Below are 18,941 nucleotides of genomic sequence, written 5' to 3' on the forward strand. Positions count from 1 at the left end.
AAAAAAAAAAAAAAGAATCTTTCCTAAGCATCAAAAAACTAAATTATTATGATATATAACAGGGATTTATAAATAACTTTCATGAGTAAATAGGTTCAAATACAGAACACCCTCCTACAAAAACTGCCCAAAGTTATTGTGAAGGTGATCTGTTCAATCAGAAATAACTTAAAAAAAAAAAAAAAAACTCTTTTAAGGAAAAGAGTAACAGACATACAAAGTAGTTATTAAAATATAATTGCAATAACTTACACATTATCAATACAAAAATAGATATAGTCTATGTCACTTTTTAAGCACCCTGAAAACCTGTTTCCTAAGTTTACCTTCATTTATCTACTCAATACTATTAGTTAGCAGTACCACTACCAATAAACACCACTACGGTTGTTCCATGTCCCTCATGTTAGGTGTCATGCAGTGTTAATGAGTGTATCATCTCATATGGTCTTCACAAATTCCCATGAGTTTGGTATTATTGTTCCCATGTATATGAGGAAACTGAGTTTAAGAAATATCCAAGGTCACCACACAATAATAAGTGGCAGGGCCAATATTTAAACTTGAGTCTAGAACCTATGCCCTTGACTACAACATAAAAGCCTTCTTCACAAAACTCTCACATTTCTTACTACAGGTAGGCTGCTTTCAGTAATCTCAGTTGTCACTTTTACTTTATGCTACTTGGCCACATAAATATAAAAGGATTACAGGGAGTCCAAAGAAGCAATAACCATCCTCCAAGTCTCCTCACATCATTACGAGACGCATCTAGTATTCGCCCTCTCACTGGGCCATGGTTCAATGTTATAAAGACTTCCTGGGAGCATCACCTGGGATCAGACTTGTGGACAGAGGTAAAAACAGCTTTTATCAAAGAACATGCCCTTCTGTTTAACCTTCTGCTCACAAATGTGAGGAATATGCTAGGAAGGAACAGAGACTCCCAGATGCTTCAGGAAACAAGACATTAGGACACTACCTATTTCAGCTTGTGCCTATGCTCCTGGACCAAACACCTTCAGGACACCCACAATTACACCGTGCAATTGATTAGCATTTGATTAGCACATAATATTTTTCAGGAACTTTCTCAAACATACCTTTCATTTGAGCTTCAAAAATAATGCAAGGCAGGCATTATTCATTTCATTATTATTTCATATTTGAGACAAGAGGTATTTACTTTCCATTTACTATTCACTAGAACCCAATTTCTCCTCTACTCAGGGTTCCCACTTCTCCACTAGCTCCCATCTGTGATTTAAATCATTTAGTCTTAAAAGTCATGGCATCCCAGAGGGTAAAAAATCTGAGTGCTGAACTCAAGTTACACTAAAGCTCCTATAGTTTTTCTCCAGAAATCCCAGACTAACCAAGAAGTGGAGGTTCCTGGAGGCTAAGCAGTGGGTACTCACAGCAGCCTCTGCCCCAAGGTTCTCCCAGGTCAGCGAGGACAGGGGGGTGAAAGTTGCCCAGGGGCTTGCCCACATCTAGGAGTTTAACTGAGTCAAGGTATTTCAGAAAACATTTCAAGTGGCCCAGCAAAGCCATGGAGATGACAAAGAATGAAGCTAGACATAAGGGATGGAAAACTATACAAAATGGTGTAGTCCACAAGTAGCAAGCAGTGCTTCAAACAGCAACACTTAGCCCTGATAAAGAACTCAGCCTTCCTGAGAAGCTGCTCTCCGACATTTAAATTCAAGCAAATGCCTTACTTTGTAACTCTTAGTTTTTCTTCCATCTCTCCCATCGTAGCATAATGCTAATCTGTTTCTTTAATTTTTTATTTTATATGCTTGCTTTATAAACTAGGAAACAGAAGCAGCACCAGGAACAACCTGGACCATGCCTCAAGCAGCACCACAAAACAGAAGGTACACTAATGCCCATCTGCTCTCTTTGAAGATGAAACTGATGAGGAAATATTGACAGCTGCACATCTAAAATTCACAGCTCCTAGACCCTCAGCAGAGCAAGAGCCTCAAATGTCTCCTCAAAAGCAGGCAGGTCTCTTTCATCCTGGGTTGGGTGAATAGGGCTTTCCTCCATTCCTAGGACCTTTAAGTCCCCATGCACTGAATCTGTCAACTAAACCCAGTGCCTCCTGGCAAACTTCCTGAATACACTAAGTTCTCCAGACAGCTTTTTTTGACACAGTGAAAAGGGAAGTTTGTAAGGAGCCTTGTCCCAGAAGGCCTTGCAATATAATATCCCTATAGGTTAAACAATCACACAAGACACTGTGCAATTCCTTCAAGGAAAACAAGATCAATCATGAGGCGAGGACGAACTGGAAAAAAGGAGGCCCAAAACCAGACAGCACTTCAGAAGCCACTGTAACAAATTCAAGCAGGAGTTGGCAGAGTGCTGAGGTGGCAGATTTGCACAGGGGCTGAGGATCAGGCCCTGATGACAGGCTGAGAGCAGAGGCTGAAGGGGGGGAACAGTGCTGAGAGTTGCCCCACCATTTCTACACAGAGCCAGAAATACCTCTGGTACACAGGTAGGGCTCACTGAACACTGTTCAATGAACCAATGTAGATACTAGGAAACAAAACGGTAGACACAAGTGGTATAGTCTATGGAAGGAAGTCTCAGGAAGTCTCTCTTCCTGAAAGCAGCTTCTCAGGAAGGCTGAGTTCTTTATCAGGGTAAAGCGTTGCTGTTTGAAGCACTGCTTGCTACTTGTAGACTACACCATTCTGTATAGTGTACTTACTACAATGTTGAAAACTTTGTATGCATTGGTTTGGCACCCGTAGTTCAGTGGTTAGGATGCCAGCCACATGCACCAGTGCTGGTGGTTTCGAACCCGGCACGGGCCTGCTAAACTATGACAACAACAACAAAATAGCCGGGTATTGTGGCTACTTGGGGGCCAAGGCAAAGGAAATCACTTAAGCCCAAGAGTTTGAGGTTGCTGTGAGCTGTGACACCATGGCAGTCTACCACGGGCAACATAGCGAGAGTCTGTCTCAAAAAAAAAAAAAAAAGTAATGGAAGGTCTTGGCCGCCAGCCTAGATCTACTGCATCAGAAGCCAGAAGTGAAGTCTTAAGAATCTATTATCCTACATTCTGATGGACATCTGGGCTATAGGTTCTATAGAAGGAACTTTCCCCTCTGAAGCCTGATCATGCTTGTGGAGAAGACTAAGTTGTTACGGGCTCAAGTACAGAGCCTGTCTTCTTTCTGGATTCACACTTTACAGACCCTGAATTTTAGACAATTTAAAACAGCAAATTTGATCATTTTATGATACTTGAATTCCAGGAGAGGTAGTGATTCTATAACAAAACTCATAAAAACTGGGTCTTGGAAGACAGCTTTCCTATGGGTCCTTTCCAATAATTACAACTCAATACGATTCAACATTAACCTTTGGGATATACAATAGGGGATTTTCTGACACAGTGGGAATTTGTAAACATATATGATATAATCGCTGGATCAAAAGTAAAAACCGGCCAGGCACAGTGCCTCATGCCCGTAATCCTAGCACTCTAAGAGGCTGAGGAAGGTGGATCACTTGAGCTCAGGAGTTCAAGACCAGCCTGAGAAAAAGTGAGATCCCATTTCTACTAAAGATATGAATGAATGAATGCAAGACCCAGTGAACAGAATCAGCAAGGAAAGGAAGGACTAGATAGTGTTTTTTTCTCACTGAATGAGGCAGTAAAATTCAAAAGGCAAGTGATGAGATATACAGAATGTTCATAAAGTTCATGTGCAATTTTAAATTACTGCACACGGACTTTACAGACACTTTATGTATATAACCACATTTTTTTTTTTTTTTGAGGTTGACAGAGTCTCCAGCTGTTGCCCTGGGTAGAGTGCTGTCATGTCACAGCTCACAGCAACCTCAAACTCTTGGGCTTAAGTGATTCCCCTGCCTCAGCCTCCCAAGAAGCTGGGATTACGGGCACCCACCACAACGCCCAACTATATTTTTGGTTGTAGTTGTCATTGTTGTTTGGCAGGCCTGGGCTGGACTTGAACCTGCCAGCTCCGGTGTATGAGGCTGGTGCCCTAGCCGCTGAGCTACAGGGACTGAGCCTCACCACACAATTTAAAAAAATCAATGGTGGAGGTCAACCCAAAGCCCCAAAAGTAATAATTATAAGACACAATTATAAGAGGGACTTTACCTAACAAAAGCAATCAATGTAACCTGGTTCTTTGTACCCTCAATGAATCCCCAACGATAAAAAAAAAAAAAAAAAAAAAGTAGTAACTACACATTCAGAAACCAATACTTTTCTCTGGATGCTGATGAAGACCTCTAAAAACCTGCTTAACATCTAGTCTGTGTCGGTGAAAATTAAGAATAACAGCACTCTTCAAGATGAGTGGATCTAAAAATATCTCCGAGAAAAAAAGAGACCTGTGAAGATGATTCTAGAGAGCACTGAGTAGGCAGCAGTGACTAGGGCAGAAGAGAACTGTTGGTCTGTCAGAGGAAGACAGGGGGAACTCAGCTGGGGCAAAGGAAAGGGATGGACGTGACCAAAGATTATTACAGAAAACAAAGTGAGGAGAACCAGGTTATCAAATTTCTATTATTTAGTTTACTTACAGAAGATACCAAATCGTATAATTCTATAGAGCACATCCTTCAAGGAAAATGGCTGGTAAACAATATCTTAGTTTTCCTTAATGCTTAACAAAGGACCAGACTATTCATCTTATTCAGCAAAAAACCCTCATGTCCACTTATACACATATCTTTAAATTTCAAATAATAAGACAATGTGTGTATTATCTGAGTAGATCCTAAGATGGAAAGCAGCATTCTGTTTGTTGGTTTTGTGTGTGTGTCAGAGACAGGTTTACTGTGTCGCCCTGGGTAGAGTGCCGTGGCATCGTGCATCAAAGCAACCTCAAACTCCTAGGTTTAAGTGATTCTCTTGCCTCCACCTCCCAAGCAGCTAGGACTACAGGTGCCCGCCACAATACCCGGCTATTTTTAGAGACAGGGTCTTGCTCTGGCTCAGGCTGGTCTCAAACCTGTGAGTTCAGACAATCTACCCTCCTTGGCCTCCCAAGTGCTGGGATTACAGGCGTGAGCGACCACATCAGCCAAAAAATGGATGTATTTTCCTAGAAGCCAAGTTTCCTCAGTTATGAGGGCTAAAAGTGACATGAATTCTTTTTAGTATAGTAAGAAGAAATAGTGACTAACCCAGTTAAAGAAAAGATTACTTAATGAAGCCACAAGAGCCTTTGGATCCACATTGTACTTAACAAATATGTATCTGAAAGTCATTGTTCTCCAGGTCAAATTAGTCATAAACAGCAAGAAACCTTCTAAAAATAAAAAAAAAAAGTCCTATGAGGAGAAGGCTAAAATGAACTCTTTGGTGCTGGACTGGAACTGGAGGTCTCAGTAAGAACTCATGGTTCTTAAATACACACACAGATGAAAAGAGGCATAAACAGAGATGTGTTTACGCCTGAGCTAGAATACATAAATACCCTAACTCTAAGACAGATCTAGAATCAAGGATACTCTCAAAGCAATCTGCTATTTATAGCTTCTAAATATCAGTCTTTATTTAATAAAAAGAACAGTGCTCCTTAGAGAAATGGTTGATTCCAGATCAGGGCAGGACAATAGAAGAGACTACTGGACCATCTATCTTGCAGTATCAGAAAGCAAGAAAGGACTCGAAATCAAAAGAATAAAGGCATGGGACAGCACCTGTGGCTCTGTGAGTAGGGTGCTGGCCCCATATACCAAGGGTGGTGGGTTCGAACCTGGCCCCAGCCAAACTGCAACAACAACAACAACAAAAATAGCTGGGTGTTGTGGTAGGCACCTATAGTCCCAGCTACTGGGGAGGCTGAGGCAAGAGAATCACCTAAGCCCAAGAGCTACAGCTTGCTGTGAGCTGTGATGCCATAGCACTCTACTGAGGGCAACAAAGTGAGATTCTGTCTCAAAAAAATAAAAATAAAATAAATAATAAAAAAAAATAAAGGCATGTTAAACAAACAGAGTCAATCTCAAAGACTCAAAAACCACCCAAAGGCTAAAGCTACTGCAATTTAAGCAACAAAATATATTATAATCCAAAGAATAAAATATTCATGAGTTTACACTCACATGAATATGTATGTAGATGAGAAAGGGCAGCTCTCTCTTAAAGGGTAATTCCAGTTAATGACAAATGAACTAGAAACTCACTATTAGAATATACCAAAGTAATAAAGGTAGTAAGATTCATTAATGAATGTTAGAAATAGAAGACAAAAATTTGAGAGTTAAACAAGACGTCTCCATATTCTCAAAATATTTTCCCCAAGATCACAATCATTATGAGAGGAAAACCAGTAACCTTACAGTGGAGAAACCACCCATAATGAAATGATCCAAGGGAGCGTTAAGACACACTGACACCAGGGATCCCTGGTATGACTCATTGAAAAAGCCTTATCAATTCTGTGGTATTTTTATCCCCCCAAATATAAATTCAATCTAATTATGAGACAACATTAAGCAAACCCAAATTGAGGGAAAGTCTACAAAATATCTGACTAGTACTCAATGAAGCATCAAGGTAGAAAAATAAAGCAAGAACAAGGAAGTGTCGCAGACTGGAATAGACTAAGGTGACACGACAACTAAATGCAGGACAGGATCCTGAATTGGATATTAGTGGGGAAAATGTGAATAAAATCCACAGTTTAGTTTTTAAAACAAAACAAGTACTCCTGGACCTCACTACCGCCTTCACTTTTACTTCCATCTATCTGGGAAATCTGTATCTTCTACTAAAAAGTCAGCTGGGTTCATTCCAGTGATCAGTAAAACCTGGGCATCACTGTCCTTGGGAAGGCTTCTCACCTGGAAGAACATTATAGTCACTGAGGTGCTTTGAAGAATCCTGACAACCAGGCCACCCCCCACCCAGGTTCCGAGAATATTCTCCAAAGCCCCCAAGTGACCCTCAAATGTCAGCACACCTCAAACTGGTTTTTCTGTCTTTTTATTTTGATTAAGTCAAATATACATAGATCATGAATACATTCATGCACATGTGGGGTACAATGTGCTGATTTTTTTTTTAATACAATCTGACGTGGTTACATCAAACTTAATCAACATAGCTTTCACCTCATTTACTTAATTATTGTGTTAAGTCATTTATGCTCTACACTTGACAGATTTGACTTGTACCCTTGCAATATGCTCCACAGGTGTGGTCCCGCCTTTTACCCTCCCTCTATCAAACCTACCCCCTCCCCTCCCCATTTTTCTCCTTCATCCTGGGCTATAGTTGTGTTCTATCTTTCATAAAAAAGTGTGAGTAAATATAAGTAGGTTTCATAGAAGTACTGAGTACATTGGACACTTTTTCTCCATTCTTGAGACAGTTTAGGCAGGAGACTATGTTCTAGATCCCTCCATGTAAACATAAAAGAGGTAAAGGCTTCATCTTTTTTTAAGGCGGCACAGTATTCAAGCACACCTAAAGCTGTTTGATGACTACAGGTAAGTGGATGATTCCCAGTCCCCTCCTGTTTTCACAAACTAAGCTGAAGAAGGGTGTACTTCCTGTCCACTGCCTATCTTTCCCCCAAAGAATTACTTTTTCCACTATTATTTCAATTGTATGACTGAGTATCAGTCTATAATGGTTACGGTTTCATGCTTTATTAGAATATACGAGAAATCAAAGTGACAAATGACTCCTAGAATCTCAACTATTGCCCCTTGACCTAGCTGGAGACAGTGTCTGTTTGCAGTTCGAGCAGGGTTCAGATACCCCTGGGAATGACGCAACATTCTAGACAGTACACAGCTCTCTTTAGGTTTCCCTGGGATTCATCTGAGGCAGATTTCTGATGAAGGTCTCTTCCACAAAGGTAATGTACTAAGGTTAAATGATACACCAAGAGCACACAAAGCTCTAAACATGATTTCATGAGAGCTAAATATATATATACACATTCTAATAAGAGAAGATTAGCATACTGTTTTTTCCCCCCTTTAAAAAAATGTTTTCCAAGGCTGGGTACAGTGGCTCACGTTTATAATCCCAGCACACGGGAGGCTGAGGCAGGTGGACTGCCCTAAGCTCACAGGTCTGAGAGCAGCCTGAGCAAGAGCAAGACTCCATCTCAAAAAAATGACTGGGCATTGTGGCAGGCACCTGTAGTCCCAACTACTCAGGAGGCTGAGGAAAGAGGATTGCTTAAGCCCAAGAGTTTGAGGATGCTATGAGCTATGATGCCACGGCACTCTACCAAGGGTAACATAGTGAGAGTCTGTCTCAAAAAAAAAAAAAAAAAAAGTCTTCCATATAATGTCTTAAGAAAATTTTTCTTAATTGTGTAATAGTCTTCAAAAAGGAAATAAATATTTTTCTAGAAAAGGGGGCAAAAGAAAAAGTAACAAAAACTGGTCTACTTTCAATTAGATAGAAAACAATATAAAACACACAAATTACCGACTCTAGAATTTTGTCTATTTTCTTCTTCTCCGGATCTGGGTTATTTTTGAATATTTAATACCTAACATATGAATGTAACACCCAAGTTGTCTAAAATCAGTGTTTTCCCAAGAGGGGTGAGACCCTTTTATAGAATTGTGTCCAAGACCTCTAGACAAGGCCAGCATAGTTCCTGACTTTTTGGAACATCTAAAGGCACGGTGACAGAATTAAGAGATGTTTTCCCACTGCAGAAAGCTAAATGACCCCCACCTGGATCACACCTACAATATGAGGCTCATCCAGGCTCTCCAACGAGTGGAAGAGCTCAGCTAACTGCGAGCGTGTAATCAGGACCTATCTGGGCAAACTGAAAGTGGGAGTCTTAATAGAGCCGTTTGCTGGAAGTCTGTCCAGCTGTGTAATCCAGAAACCCTGAGCAGCAAATAATTCAGACATTATTAGGTAATGCAAACCAAAAAGCCTCAAGCTGTCGCGCTGGGTAGAGTGCTATGAAATCACAGCTCACAGCAACCTCCAACTCCTGGGCTCAAGCGATTCTCCTGCCTCTGCCTCCCAAGTAGCTGGGACCACAGGTGCCCGCCACAACACCTGGCTGTTTTTGGTTGCAGCCATCACTGTTTGGCGGGCTCGGGCTGGATACAAACCAGCCAGCTCCAGTGTACGTGGCTGGTACCTCAGCCGCTTGGGGCCACAGGTGCCGAGCTGCAAACAAAAAATTTATTTGTAACCATCTGCTGGACTCAGTTGTGCCATAAATATTTGCTGGATGAAGAGAATTTTGTTTCTTCTGAACTCATAGTTTCAGACCTGCACTGTATAGTCCCGTGTACAGACAGACAGCTATGTACATATATGCGGTTTAACATATAAACCATTGCCATTTCCAGGTCTTTCCTTACACTGGTGGGGAATTGGAGGCCTTAAGGCCACATGTGCCCCCCAGTGTAGCCTCTCAACTAAATCCAAACTTCACAGAACAAATCCCTTTATCAAAATCTGGATTCAGTCAAAGGGGCAAACTCAAGGAGGCAGAAGGCCATGTGACCCAAGTCCTTGACAAGTTTCTCAACCCCTAAACACATTCCTAGCCCCACTCTCAAAGCCTCTCTCCCCAAATTCCTGAGCTCATCTGTAGGTAAGAACTAAAAGGCGCAAGCCTCCTGTGGAGATGAAGATGTAGAGAATTCACTCCCCTAAACTGCCTCACTCACACACCCCCAGCCCTGTGCTGCCTAGCCACAATGTAGTGTCTGATCAGGCCTTACAAGAAGACTTTAGTCCACACTGTCACCCGGCCAGTGACCTCACTAAAGCACACCTGCAAGCTTGCTAGACTCCTTGCTCTCCAACATAGCTGCCTCTGCAGGGACCACTCACACCTCAGTGGCAAGAGCACAGAGACCTACCATGGCACTCCTAAAACTTAGAGGAGTTAGGCAGGAAAGGAAAAGGCATAATTTTCAATCTCATCAAGGTTGTTGGCTGGGGAGAGTGGAAACAAAAAAATGACTTTGAAAACAGAACTCAGAAAACGCTCAACTCCAAAATTTTGGTGAAACTCCACCCTTAGGCCACAAGCTGTGGCTCACACCTGTAATCCTAGCACCCGAGGCAGGTGGACTACTTGAAATGAAGAGTTCAAGACCAGCCCGAGCAAGAAGAGTGAGACTCCCATTTCTTAAAAAAAAAAAAAAAAAAAAGCTGGGCCTTGTGGTGGGCACCTACTTGGGAAGCTGGAGGCAGGAGGATCACTTGAGCCCAAGAGTTATGAGCTGTGACTCCACGGCACTATACCCAGGGTGACAAAATAACACTCCATCTCAAACAACAACAACTCCACCCTTATGCAGGAAGAAGGAAATTTTTGCTTTAGCCCCTTCCTCCTTGTTCCAGAACTCTCATTAGCTGAGTTCTATAGTTAATTTTGAGACAGTTAAGATTATATAACATTACTTCTATAGGGAAGTGAAATCCACTCCATTAAAAAATTACTTTTGTGAACACAGCCCATGCTGGATTGGAGGAACCTGACCAGTTTGGACCCATTCACCTAGTGTTGCTTCAGGGTTCCAGGCAGCACCAATAACGATGATGTGCTACTTACTGCTATGGTTCCACATCTCCCTGCCTCCCCCGAGCCCTACCCCAAAGCTCAGAGTTTCCTAACTTAGTATGAAACACTCAGCACACACCCACAGGGTGATCTGCTACCTGTTCAAGGTTATTAAATCTCCCTGAGCTTTTTGGAGTCAACCAGGTACCCCAAGCCCTTTAAATCAATGAAGAGCTCAGAGAGAAAAGGATTGAGGAGCACAGCCCTGAAGACTTCCTGGAGTACCCTGCAGCTGGAGAGGATGTTAAGACCCAAGGTCAAGTCTCACTTCCGCTGAGAACAACCAGACCTGAGTAACCTCTGTGTGCAAGGTTCTGCCAAAAATAGCTAGGTGACCTTTGGGGTCCTTTCCAGCAATAAAGTGCAGAAAGATCCCCGATCCCATAAGCATTTCTTAAAGCTACGAGTTTAGCTAAGAACACCGGTAGTGCACTCTGTCCTAACTTAAATAATTTGGTCTTTTCCTCAGCACATGAACTATCTTCACTTGCAAACATGATTTTTTAAAAAAATCCTTATTAATAACAAAGCAAAGAATTCTCCTTATGATTTTTCAAATCACGAGATGTGTTATGTTTACATTCCAAACACATAAAGACTCTTTCAAAACTGCAATTGTCACTTTTCAACAAGACCAGTGCCCAAAAAGATGTGACTTGTAAGTAGTGGCTGGGTCACAGAAAGCCTGGCCCTAAGAACCATGATTCTCCTCCTTGCCACACATACTCATGTTATAAAGTCAAACTCTTACATAATTATTACGTTTATTAAGCAGATTATCAAATCCAACATCAATATTAATCATTGAGAAAATTCACATTTCTCATGGGGCAGGGAGGTGACTCATGGGACTTCAATGTTCTAACAACATAAAAGAGAACTGTTAATAAAACGCAGTCTAAGCAAACACCCCTTGACCTCTCTGGAAAACACCAGCAGCAAGAAGTCTTAAGAAATTCTTCCTGTGACGACAGTTTATGGGTGTCAGTGCTTACTTACCAAAATGCACTGTTAAAACATTTCATAAAGGGTCAACTACGTTCACTCTTCTCCCTTCTGACCTTTGCAAGAACACTTATGTATATACACTCTATAATATTAAAATATAGGTTTCAAAAGCAAATAGCCTCCCATGACAGCATCTGACTTCCATTCATAAACATCTTTCCTTTAGCTCACTGAGAACTCTGAACAAGCATATTTCTACCAACAAAGAGGTCCAAAGCAAAAAGCACACAGGATGTAATAACATTTTTAAAAGTAACAATAAAATCTGTTTGTAACTTTAGAACTAAAATCAGATTATAAACCAGATTTTGGAACAAATTGTCCTGCTTTTATAAAACTATCCATCCTTGGCTTAAAAAAAAAAATCTTTTAAAGTACACGTTTACTTCACTTTTTTAAAGGAAAAACGTTCCATAGAGTTAAATTACATTGTCCTTAAAACTCCTGATTTTGTTTCTTTAATGCAGAATTCTGGAATTTACACTGAGTTTACATAATTTGTACTATTTCTTATCTTGTAACAAGAGAGAAAACTCTAAATTTAAAAAAAATCAGAAATGTATATTTTCTCCACATATTTCTAGCTTTATATATGTGTGTGTGTATATATATACATATATATTTGGTTCATAATCACAAGGAAAGTGGCTACAGTCACTCTATCAGATATCAGAACAAAATGCCAGTTTCAAAATACTAGTTTAGCTTTCAAAAAATTATGGCTGGGACCAAAATAAAAACCATAAAGATTTTAAATGCTTTGTATACCTCAACTACTAATCTTAGATGCAAAGAGACTGTGAAACCAAATGTAAACCCAAGTTTTTAAAAATTCTCTTTTAAAAGCAGCAATTTTCTTTCTTTCTTTTTTTCCTCCACAGAAAGCTATTTCTTAAATAACAACACATAGAAAAAGGTAGAAAAATGGTGTAGGGTGGCCAAAGATCTTTGTTCTGCACAACAATGCACTTAAAAGTCAACCAAATGCACATTGCATCTTCCAAGTTAAAGGCATTAGCCACTTTCTTTTGGTGGGTGTTCTTCTCTCAGCAGCATCCAGACTTAGCAGGCCAGGGGATAAGGACAATGACAGATGTAACTCACCAGGATACCAGGAGAGGCCTTGTCATGGTAAACATCTTGAGTTTTACTTAATGAGCCTTCAGGAACCTTCTCCTCATCTTCACTACCATCTTCCAGGTAAAACATCTTAACACTGAACTAGCTTATCAAGCATGCCTTTCCCGAAGATGAAGGTACCATCTAAACAGAAAGCTGCTCTCCTGACTGTGTGTAGACTGTTTGGAGACACAGTGATATGGTTAAAACTGAAAGGAAATAGTTCTTTGAAAAAAAAAAAAAAAAAGAGCAATGCATACACGACTTTACCAATGAGATTTGCTCAAAAGGCCTCAACCCCCACTCTCCAAAGGAGATAAGCAGGGCATGGGACAGGCTGTGCCATGTGTTTACACTGATAGGTACCAAGACCTGCCCTATCACATGATGCCACTGCAGCTACCATCACAGGGGACAGGGATTGAGTTAATGATTCCTAACTCAATCACATCCACCTTTTTACAAATAAAAACAGCTATGTCAACTAACCATGAGAAGGGAAATAGTTTACTTATGTTTTCTGAGCATTTTTGAGCTTCCCAAAGTCAGCCAGTTCATATATGCTTTATAGAGCCCAACTACTAACCAATCATTTTTACTTTGTCATACTGGCATGACCCAAAATATTTTCACGATTCTGGGAGATAACTCCACTCAGCACTGTGAATAACAAGCAATTTGATTTCAAGAGTATGATAATACAACACTGTTCAAACTTTCCTAGGATTTCCTTGCCTACACTAAGTCAATATACAGTAACTTCAATTTTGCTAAAAACATAAAATATTTAATACACATCTATAAAACAGATTTTTTAATTAAAATATACTATCTTTTTCAAAGTATTGTGGAGGACTGTGCTGTCCATTACCAAAGTAATAGGTGGCTATGGAGCATTTGCAATCAGGCTACTATCAATCTCAATGTGCTCTAAGTTATAAAATACACACTGGATTTTGAAGACTAAGAATGAAAAAACAATGAAATAATCTCATAATGTTTTATACCTATTACATGTTGAAGTGATATTTGATATGCAAGTTAAATAAGTTACAATTATTGTTACCTGGTCTTTTTTTTAAACTTTAAGAAAATTCTGATTATTACAAAATTCAAAACTACACATGTGGCTCCTACTTCTCCAGGGCCCTGAGACAACCTTGAGACTCAGGGAGCACGGGGGAGGACATGCAGGCAGTGTTCTACCTAAGGGAGAGCCGAAGACCACACCGTCAATCACGTATCCCTAGAAGTATTCAGTTAACTCATCAACAGTGCACTAGCTGAGCCATACACAGTCAACGGTCTTCACATTATTAAACATTTTCTCTACATCTAAATTTCAAAATGGCAAAATTTCACATTTGACCAAATAATGGGGGTTTGGCATGTTTATTACAACAATACACCACTAAGGTTTATACAGTAAAAAATGGTTAAGTGCCAGAATTAAAAACAAATTTCACCAAAATTAGAAATGAGAAAACTTATCTTGCATTCAATATGTTTCCCTGCTTGCCGTCCAACCTATCAGATAGAAATATAAGCCTAAAATGCACCAAAGCACCCACATTTCCTCGTGTAATCTCATTCATCACCTACACAAATCCCTTCTTTCAAAAAAGATGTGACTTGTTTACATGGTCTAAATAATGCAACGCACAAAAATTTATATCTCTTTTCCGTGACCTGCTGCAGTTCCAGATTCCTGACATCAGATGGTAGGAATAAAAACCTAATATTGAGGTGCTATCAGTAGGGGGAAAAAAATGGAAGGAGACAACCAGGCTCAGGAGAAAAGAAAAGGCCTGTAAGGAAGAATGAGAAAAGGAGAAACCTAAGCAGATTAAGGGAAAAAAGGAAGAGTTTAAGGAGGTGGAGGAAAAAAAACGTGGAAGAGATGAGAAAACATGCAGGTGGACAGCAGAAGGGGAAAACTATACATAGGAGGGTAGATGAAAAGGAGGAAGAAAAAAGAAGGAAGATCTTATCCACTTTAGATGTAAAGAAACAGAAGCCCAAAAAAGGTCAGGCAATTAAACCCAAGGTTACCCACTTGGTTGGTCAATGTGCCAGAACAAGCCACCTCCTAATTTCTAGTTCAGCGCTTTTTTCACTAAAGAGAGAACAAGAGAGAGAATGTACTAGATGAAGGGAGAAAGGTTGACAAGAATAAAAGGCCTAACAAGTGAAGCGGAGTTTAGACCCAGGAGGGCAGAGGGCACTGGATACAACTCTGCAGCAACGTTCATTCGCCTCAAATGTCTCTTACACAACAAGCAGCTCCCAGGCCAGCCATGTGGGTTTCCTGCTAGCTATGGTTTTGTTTCACGGTTTTGATCGATGAGTCACAGAATGTTCTGACTGCAAGGGAGCACGCACCATGAACCCGTCAGAAGTGAGCTCATCTTCTAAACACACTTGTTGACACCAGGCACACACCTCCAGCTTCCTTGTATGTCAACATGGGGATCATCCTAACCCCCAGGACTGGCACTCAATGACTGGAGTCCAGCTCACCACCTGCAGGGCAGCATTTTCAGTCTTAGTCAATAAATGTTAAAATCACAACTAACAGTGGTTAATCATCCCTATAATTTTCAAAGGAAAATGCTTCAGTAATGTCATACTTTTTCTCTATAGGCTAACAGCTGAATGCTAAGAAAAACTACTTTTGCATAGCATCTTCAATGATCTTTAAAAATCCCTCAGACTAGGTATAAAGGATTGGGTGGCACCTGTGGCTCAAAGGAGTAGGGCACTGGCCCCATATGCTGGGAGGTGGTGGGTTCAAACCCAGCCCTGGCCAAAAACTGCAAAAAAAGAAAAAAAAAGAAAGTATAAGGATTTTTTTTAAAACTTCCTAACCTGAGGCTCGGCGCCCATAGCACAGTCATTACGGAGCCAGACACAGACACCAAGGCTGGCGAGTTTAAACCTAGTTTGGGCCAGCTAAACAACAATGACAACTGCAACAAAAAGTAGCCGGGTGTTACAGTGGGCACGTGTAGTTCCCAGCTACTTGTGAGAATCAAGAGAATCACTTAAGCCCAAGAGTTTGAAGTTGCTGTGACCAAGGATGCCACAGCACTCCACCCAGTTTGGGCCAGCTAAACAACAATGACAACTGCAACAAAAAGTAGCCGGGTGTTACAGTGGGCACGTGTAGTTCCCAGCTACTTGTGAGAATCAAGAGAATCACTTAAGCCCAAGAGTTTGAAGTTGCTGTGACCAAGGATGCCACAGCACTCCACCCAGGCTGACATACTGAGACTCTGTCTCAAGAAAACAAACAAACAAAAAAAAAAAAAACCAAAAAACTTCCTAACCTGAAATTTTTGCTTATGTGAAGTTGTGCTAAATTGGTTCAACAGAAATACATGTATGTCACCATAGCTCTTTTTATTTTACTACCAAACATGAAAATCATTGTACTCCCCCCGGTGGCCATAATGTGGAAATGCAAAGCCTTCCTCCTGAATTACCAAGAAGATGGGAGAAAAATAAACTTTGATCAGTAGAAAAAAACCCAAAAAACCCAGATAAAAATATTTTTAAAGCCTCAATTACAAAGAATTTCATAACATCCACCCTAACTATTGTATAGTAAAGGACTTAACTCAAGGGCATTTCTGCATGTTAAAGGCCATATTCATGACAAAAGGACCTACATGTGAAAGGACCAAAGCCTCCTCCCCCCAACAAATTTGGTTAAATTTAGAGCCAAACGGTTCTCTTATCCTCTAAAGCACAGGAAGTTTCTTTCCCTGCGTGGAATTACTTAAAATATGCTGTTTAAAACTGTGAAAACAACCCCAAAGGGAATGATTTGTTTTATTCAAAACTCTGCTTACTAGCACTCTCAGGTTTTTAAAAACTTGATTAACTATTTATTGGATAATGGTTATACAGTTCATTCAAGTTCCAGAGTCTCAAACACAATCCCAAACTCTAAATAGGATAGCTGGTGGTTATTCTACTGAAATTCAAATGAATAATTAAATCCAAACAGATCTTTCCAGGAACAAAGGAGAAAAAACAAGGAGGGTCTCCTGATGTCAGAGTCCCAGCTTAAAGAGACTCTGCAAAGAAAAACTTCTTTTGAAGACTTATTTATCTTTAAAAAGCATGCATTTTATATTCTGCTCTGATTTAAGTCTGTTACTATAAAAAAAAAAAGAAAACTGGCCAAAGTTTTCCTCTCTCAAGTTCAAGGGTTAATGTATCACTCTTACTGTAAGGCTTAGAACATCATAGCTTAAGGAGTTTGGAACTAAACAACCACAGAGTTCTAACCCTTCTGACACTGATATTCTAGGTCAGCAGTTCTCAACCTGCGGGTCTTGACCCATAGGAACTGTATTGAAGGGCTGCGTGGCATTAGGAAGGTTGAGAACCACTGTTACAGGTCAAACTTTCACCCAATATTTGACAATACTACACGTCACCTGGCTGTAGCATTCAAATGTACATACAAGAGTCACTACAGAAGTTTTGCGATGGACTGTGTTATAGCCCATTATTTCACTTCCAAGAAACATGGTTGACAGTGACCAAACAATGTCCTTTCTGATTCGCCCCTGAAAGTTTCGACTTATTTGGCTTACAGGTGTTGCTGAGATGGCTTCATTTTGTTTCCATCTGTGTGGATTTTATGTTTCTTGATTTTTTGTGTCAAAACATTTGCAATGACCCATGTATCTAGGATTAAGAGAGTAGAGCTAAACAGCCCAACGAAGGATCAGAATTATGCCCTGGCTTGTGTCATAACATTTGGACAAAGCTGTCAGCAAAGTAATGCCAAAAGAAGTAGAAAACACCTGGCTCCTGAGATCTCGGCTGCTCTCAGGATGGGGGAAGAGGGAAAGAAGGGGAGCTGTTAATTACATAATCATTTCTGTTCAGATGTTTGTCTTTGTCTTCTCTCATTTTTATCTCTGATAACAGTTTGCACAGTGATGTAAAGGGATGACACCCTAAGTATAAACTCATTTTCTGTACTAGACCTATGTCAACCCCATTTTATTCAAACTCAGATCCTATTTTTTTTTTTTTTTTTTTGAGACAGTGTTTCACTATGTCGCCCTGAGTAAAGGAGGGTGGCGTCACAGATCACAGCAACCTCAAACCTCTGGGCTTAAGCGATTCCCTTGCCTCAGCCTCCCAAGTAGCTGGGACTACAGGCTCCTGCCACAACGCCCAGCTATTTTTTTGCTGTTGTTGCGTTGTCATTGTTTAGCAGGCCCAGGTCTGGTTTGAACCCGCCAACCTGGATATACGTGATCAGTGCTCCATCCACTGAGTTAGTTACAGGCACCACCCAAACTCAAATCCTATTGAAAATACAGATCTTATGTCAAATTTTAAAATAGTAAAAATAATCTTCAAAGTGTGGTGCTTTTCAGAAAGAAATTATTTGGTATAAACTCACAACTAAAGAAGGGCTTCCCCCAGCACATCACGGTCTGAGTGAAGCCAAATGAAGGTGCCTGAGGAAGTGGTGTCAGGTTCCTACAACTCCAGATCAAAAAGTAAGATGGCTTAGAACGTGCCAAAGAAAACTACAACAAATAATAAATGAAAGGGGCAAGCATTGGTTACATCATTAACACAATCCAAAGAAAATGTAAGTGAAATTACCACAAATTGGAGCTATGCTCTGGTAGCATGCCCGTAGTCCCGTAGTCCCAGGTACTTGGAAGACAGGGGCAAGAACATCATTTAAGCCCAGGAGTTGGAGACAAACCTGAGTGACACAGCGAGACCCTCGCTCACTTTAAAAACATAAAAATAAAATTATCACAAATCATGAGATCAGTTGGTCATATGGTCCACTCTTCAGAGGAATATTCCCTTCTAAAACTGGCTCTCCACAACATTTCTAATTCAAGATTTTCTGGACTTGAAAAATTGGTGACTGTTGTTTTAATTAATTTTGTTGCAATAAACTCTTTCAACCAATTACATAACATTCTGTATTATAAAAATATTTGTAATCAGTTGGTACTCTCCTTCCTGGCACCTTCTTCTACCTAGAGAAATGGATGGCTCTTGGGATACTGATTAAGTACTATGCTTAGAAACCAGCAACTTGGCAACAATCACCTGGATGTGTAGTTTCTTGGGGAGAATGTAATAATTCTATCACATATAAAGTTCATACAAATAATACACACCCTAGATCTCAAGAGATAAGTGCAAGAAAGACCAACAGACAACTGACACTGTATCCAC

At 40.3% G+C, this 18,941-nt stretch overlaps 1 protein-coding gene across 1 annotated transcript in view; it reads right to left on the bottom strand.

Annotated features, from left to right (window-relative positions):
- Positions 1-12,935, bottom strand: part of LPIN2 (lipin 2) — a 60,575-nt gene extending 47,640 nt beyond the window's left edge. Inside the window, exon 1 of the mRNA XM_003801612.3 lies at positions 12,693-12,935. Coding sequence (XP_003801660.2) covers positions 12,693-12,797 — 105 coding nt within the window. The 5' untranslated portion in view covers positions 12,798-12,935. The remainder of the gene's footprint in view (positions 1-12,692) is intronic.
- Between the last annotated feature and the right edge of the window lie 6,006 nt (positions 12,936-18,941).

This window comes from Otolemur garnettii, unplaced genomic scaffold, assembly GCF_000181295.1.
Source record: "Otolemur garnettii isolate 467f Iridium unplaced genomic scaffold, OtoGar3 scaffold00213, whole genome shotgun sequence".
NCBI classification, from domain to species: domain Eukaryota; kingdom Metazoa; phylum Chordata; class Mammalia; order Primates; family Galagidae; genus Otolemur; species Otolemur garnettii.